The following is a 5,440-nucleotide window of genomic DNA, read 5'->3' as shown; positions in this document are numbered from 1 at the left end:
GACATCGGTCCAGGCCCCAAGGAGCTCTTCTAGCTCGCCCAAGGCTCAGAGGCCTATTGCTCTCTACACTGGAAGGCCATGCTTCATGCCTCTCTTACCCATTTCAATTCCAACGGTGCCAATTTTCCTGTCCCTCTCCTACTGGCACATGACCCTCCCACACCTTAGTAGGTTTAATGAGCTGTTAAGGGTATCTCTCTCTCTCTCTCTCTCTCTCTCTCACACACACACACACACACACACACACACACACACACACACGCGCACGCACGCACTCCTCAGTGGTTAGCCCTTTTTAAACCGAGGTCATCATGTTTTACAGTTCTCTGTGTTATCTATATGCCGCAGGTCCCTACTATCATGTAAGTGCCCTATCCTGTTTTAGAATCTCTCCTGCCTAGAACTGTTTTGCACACAGTAGATACTTGACAAATGTTTGAGTAATGAATGGCCTCTAATACAATAGGATTATAGATTTAGAAACCATTAAATCTAACACCCTCATTTTGCAGATGAGGAAACCAAAGTTGACAGGAGTGAAAAGCCTTGCCCGGGGCCACACAACTAGTGAGTGAGTCAGGATTTCAGCCAGCTTCCTGACTCCGAACAGAAAAAAAGTCACATGTCTGATTGAATAACTTACAATATCTATTTGGACAGAGAACTATACAGTGAGCTGTCACATCCAACTGTGCCCTTGGGCAAGTGAATTAATGTCTTAGTGCTTCAGGCAACTTAGTTCAAGTTAATAATTTGTAGAGAAGGTGCTAATCTATTTTGGGGAAAGAATTTCCTCACCTGGGAAATCCCTGTATCACTGAAATCATAGGTTCAGTCCCCATCTCTATGCTTGAAGTTTCTGGAATTATTCTCGAATGTGAATTCTTTGATGTCTGATGAGGTTTGAACTCCCACTAAAAGCTTTCCCACAGGCATTACATTCAAAGGGTTTTTCTCCACTGTGAATTCTCTGATGCTTAATGAGGTCAGAGCTCCTCCTGAAGGCTTTCTCACATTCAGGACATTTATAAGGTTTCTCCCCGCTATGAATTCTCTGATGTTGAATGAGATCTGAACTCCACCTAAAGGCCTTCCCACACTCATGACATTCATAAGGTTTCTCCCCACTGTGAATCCTCTGATGGTCAGTAAGGACTGAGCTTGCCCTGAAAGCCTTCCCACATTCGTGACACTCATGGGGTTTCTCTCCTCTGTGAATTCTTTCGTGCTCAGTCAGGGCTGGGCTTCCTCTGAAAGCTTTTCCACATTCATGACAACCATAAGGTTTTCCTTCCGTGTGAATTCTCTGATGCCGAATAAGGTATGCGTTCCTTCTGAAAGCCTTCCCGCATTTGATGCACTCGTAGGGCTTTTCTCCACTATGTATTCTCTGATGGTTGATAAAGGTCGAAATCAGCCTGAATGCTTTTCCACATTCATGGCACTCATAAGGTTTCTCTCCACTGTGTATTCTCTGGTGTTGAATTAGATCAGAGCTAGCCCTGAAGGCTTTCTCACATTCATTACATCCATAGGGCTTTTCTCCAGTGTGAATTCTCTGGTGGCGAATTAGGTGAGATCTTCCCCTAAAGTCTTTTCCACATTCAAAGCACTTATAGGGTTTCTCCCCACTGTGAATTCTCTGATGCTGAATAAGGTATGAACTCCACCTAAAGGCTTTGCCACATTCCTGGCATTTATAGGGCTTTTCTCCTCGGTGAATCCTCTGATGTTCCAGAAGGGCTGAGCTGCCACGGAAGGCCTTGCCACATTCACTACATTCATAGGGCTTCTCTCCACTATGAATCCTGCGATGCTTAATAAGGTCTGAGCTTCCCCTGAAAGTCTTCCCACATTCATTACATTTATAGGGCTTCTCTCCACTATGAATTCTCTTATGATTAATAAAGCTCGATCTCTGCCTGAAGGCTTTGCCACATTCGTTACACTTATACGGTCTCTCTCCAGTGTGAATCCTCCGATGGTTAATAAAGCTTGAATTTTGCATGAAGGCTTTCCCACATTCAAGACAGACGTAGGGTTTCTCTCCGCTGTGAATTCTTCGATGGTCAATAAGGCTGGATCTCCCTTTGAAGGTTTTCCCACACTCTTTACATTCATAGGATTTCTTCACACTTGGTTGCCTCTGATTTTTGCTAAACTCTGAATTTTGTTTAAAGCTTTGATCATGTGGATCATAAATATGAGCTTTTTCTTCCAAAATATCTCTCTGAAATGTCAGCTCAGTGGTTAAGCCTGAATTGTCTTCACCCTCATGGACTCTCCACCCCGTGGTCACCTGACCGCCACCTTTCTCCTGGGAAAGGGCCAGTTTTATGTTCGTGCTGGCTGGGCCTTCCTTCTGGCTCTCAAAGCTGCCCCCACATATAGAGGCTTCCCCAAAGTCAGGGTCCTGGGGAGTGGCTCTTGGTAGCATAGTCTTCTGTGGTTCAAATCCTGCACACATTTTTCTGCTTTGCAATAAACTACTTGTTCTCTGTCTCAGTCCTGTCACCTGAAATGGAAAATGAAGACAAAAATGACTTCTTTTCTTTGGATCTCACCAGCACTTTGCAAGGACTTCAAAGAAAGGTCTGATCATAAGGAGAGGGAAGAATGAGAAAACGAAAGATGTGTAATGACTAGCTGCTCAGTGTACAAAGCACTGGCCCCAAAGTCAGGAAGACCTGAGTTCAAATGTGGCCTCAGACACTTGTTAGCTCTGTGACCCTGGGCAACTTTTGCTTGCCTCATTATCCTTGTCTGTAAAAAAGAGGATGACAATAACAATAGCACCTACCTCCCAGGGTTTTTGCGACAATAAAAAGAGATCATATTTGTAATGTGCTTAGCACAGTACCTGGCACATAGTAGGTGCAATGAAAATGTTAGCAATTACTATCATAATATAAAGAAGTTGGGCAGGAATTGGAAGGTAAAACTGGCTTCATTGCCTTCTTAGAGACTAAATTGAGAGGGATATCCTCTAATTACTGATTCATTCATTCATTCAGGAGACACTTATTAAGCACCAACTGTGTACAGATCACTGTGTGTGCTAGAAAAGACACAAAGTTTAGATAAGACGCAGACCCTATCCTCTTGGAGTTCAAAGTCCTATGAGAGGCTAAGACAACACAGCACAGCTGTATTATAAAAACTCTTTGTATACACCTGAATCCAAGGCCCCACATTTTAGGGAGGACATTGACAAAGTGGAAGGCATATGGGTGTCATGCCAAGGCTAGAGGCCTCAGTTTCCTCCCTTATAAAATGGATAGGTGGCTTTCCTATGGTCTCTCTTTTATTTCTTCATGTTAATTCTTTTCTTCCCCCACTCCCTGGAGGCTGTTGTTACAGGCACAAGCTGCAGTTGATGCCTATTGAATAAAACAAAATTCTGGATTCTCATCCAGAACTAGGTAGGCCAAACCAGTGTCCCCTCCACTCTTGGCCCTCTTTCTTCTCTTCTTCCTCCCACTGGAATTTTAACAGGCTAGCCTCTGGTGACCTTTCACTTGATCTTTCCAGGTCACCATACCACTTTCCATCCTTCTCCAAACTGTGCCACCATGTGCATGGCCACTTGGCCCACCGCATTAATTTTCAACTCTAGCTTTTTGGATGTGTGGTCTTCTCTCAATGGGATGGAAGCTTTGTGAAGGCAGAGGCTGTCTGCCTTGTCTTTGCATTCTTAATATTTAGCACAAGGCCTGGCACAGAGGAAGGACCTATTCATTCAGTCGTTTTCCCCACCAAAAAAGTGGGCCATCACGCCTGTCTTCTTCACCTGCATACTCACCTAGACAGTGGCCTCTCTGGATTTCTGGGTTCTCATTCTCCTATAGGTCACAGATCCAGAACATTTCTTTTCACACCAAAATAGTGTATCAGGGGCCATTTGGAACCTGGGAGTTTTGCTGAAAAGGCAGGGGAACAGAAGTGTGTTCATAATAACACTTAGCTTTTCTGAAGGGCTCATTAGACATTCTTCTGTGAAAGGCCTGCACTTTATCAGGGTGTGGGCATGATTCCGGGTTCCTGAAGGGAAAATTAGAAAGTCTGTTGTCAGAGAAGGGGCCTAGCTGTAGCCAGAGAACATCTCAGAGTGAGCCACAGAGGAGATCCCTCCAGATCTGGGGCTGGGGGCTGTGTCTGACTTAGGGCCAAGATGAGCCCATCACATAGGTTCTAAATGGTTCGTGAACATGTGGAGCTATACTTGCCCTACAGTGGCATTTTACCTTAGCTGTCGAACTATGTAGACAGGGTGAGACTAACTACTCCTACCATTCCTGGAGACATTGACCCACATTCCCTCTTCTCCTTTGCTCTACCAGCTAAGGACCAACTCCCCTCCTGACTGTTCCCCTTCCCACATCTTTACACTGGCTATCCCCAATGCTGGGCATGCTGTCCCTTCTTACCTCAGACTCCTAGCTCTCCTGGCTTCTTTCAGGACTCAACTAAGGTCCTTCCTTCTTTCTTCAGAAGACCTTTCCTGTCCCTGCCCAAGGTCACCTGGTATGGATGCTAGGATCATCTTACTTTGCTTTCTTATCCTGGCACCTAGAACAGCACCTAGTACACAGCAGGCACTTTGTAAATACTTGTTGAGTGAATTTTGAGTTCTTTTGGCCTCAACCCCTCTTGAGACCTTCCATCAAGTTGTCAAAGGGCAGAGACCTGCTTCAGTGGAGGGAATACTCACGCCTAACAAAAATCCTAACAGATGACTCATGCCTTATGTTCGCTGCCACCCTCATTTGGGCCCTGCCATCTTTCACTTACATTAGAGCTCTCCTTGCCTCGAGTCTATCCTATTCTGCATCCTTTTCTGCTCAATGCTTCATTTTGACTCCCTCACCAGAATGGAAACTCTCTGCAGGCTTTTGACTTGATTTCATCTCTGCAATCCCCATTGAACCAAGGAACTTTGCACATTGTAAGGGCTTCACAGTTAGTCTGTTAAATTTAGTCATTTGTTGTGTCCCCTTTACTTTCTAGAGAAAGAAGCTGTGGACAGAAGGCGACAAAGAATTAAATTAAATGGCAGGACCTGGATCAGAACTGGGTTTCCTGGGTCTCCCCCCTCCCCAGCCAGTTCCAGGGCCTTTTTCTCAGCTCCAGTCTGAAAGCTTTCAGCTTTTAAAGAGAGTGCCTCAGGCCCTGGGGAAGGATTAATGTCTACTGGAATCTTGGAAAACTTGAGCTGGAAGGTGTAGAGATTAAAATTAATATAAAAGAACTAAATATTATATTTTATAAAGTTTTATTAATAATAAACTAACACAAAAAAACTGGAGTGAAAAGGTGCTAAACTAACCCAGCCCACTCGCTCGCGAGAGCAAAAGAGGAAGCACAAGGCGGAGCCTCAGAACTTATACAAAATGTGACCAAGCAAACATAGACAAAAGGAAAAGCATTCTAGGTAATACAG

At 44.5% G+C, this 5,440-nt stretch overlaps 1 protein-coding gene across 1 annotated transcript; it reads right to left on the bottom strand.

Moving 5' to 3' along the window:
- Window positions 1–267: 267 nt before the first annotated feature.
- On the bottom strand, window positions 268–2,437 carry LOC123253698 (zinc finger protein 501-like). The gene is made up of 2 exons (XM_044682850.1): window positions 1,671–2,437; window positions 268–1,586 (listed from the first exon to the last, which is right to left on the bottom strand). Exons 1-2 carry the CDS (start codon window positions 2,435–2,437, stop codon window positions 866–868), a joined length of 1,488 nt encoding a protein of 495 aa, XP_044538785.1. The 3' UTR covers window positions 268–865.
- Between the last annotated feature and the right edge of the window lie 3,003 nt (window positions 2,438–5,440).

Source organism: Gracilinanus agilis, chromosome X (genome assembly GCF_016433145.1).
Source record: "Gracilinanus agilis isolate LMUSP501 chromosome X, AgileGrace, whole genome shotgun sequence".
Taxonomy (NCBI): domain Eukaryota; kingdom Metazoa; phylum Chordata; class Mammalia; order Didelphimorphia; family Didelphidae; genus Gracilinanus; species Gracilinanus agilis.
The sequence above is the reverse complement of the archived record's forward strand: the minus strand, read 5'-3'. Positions and strand labels throughout refer to the sequence as shown.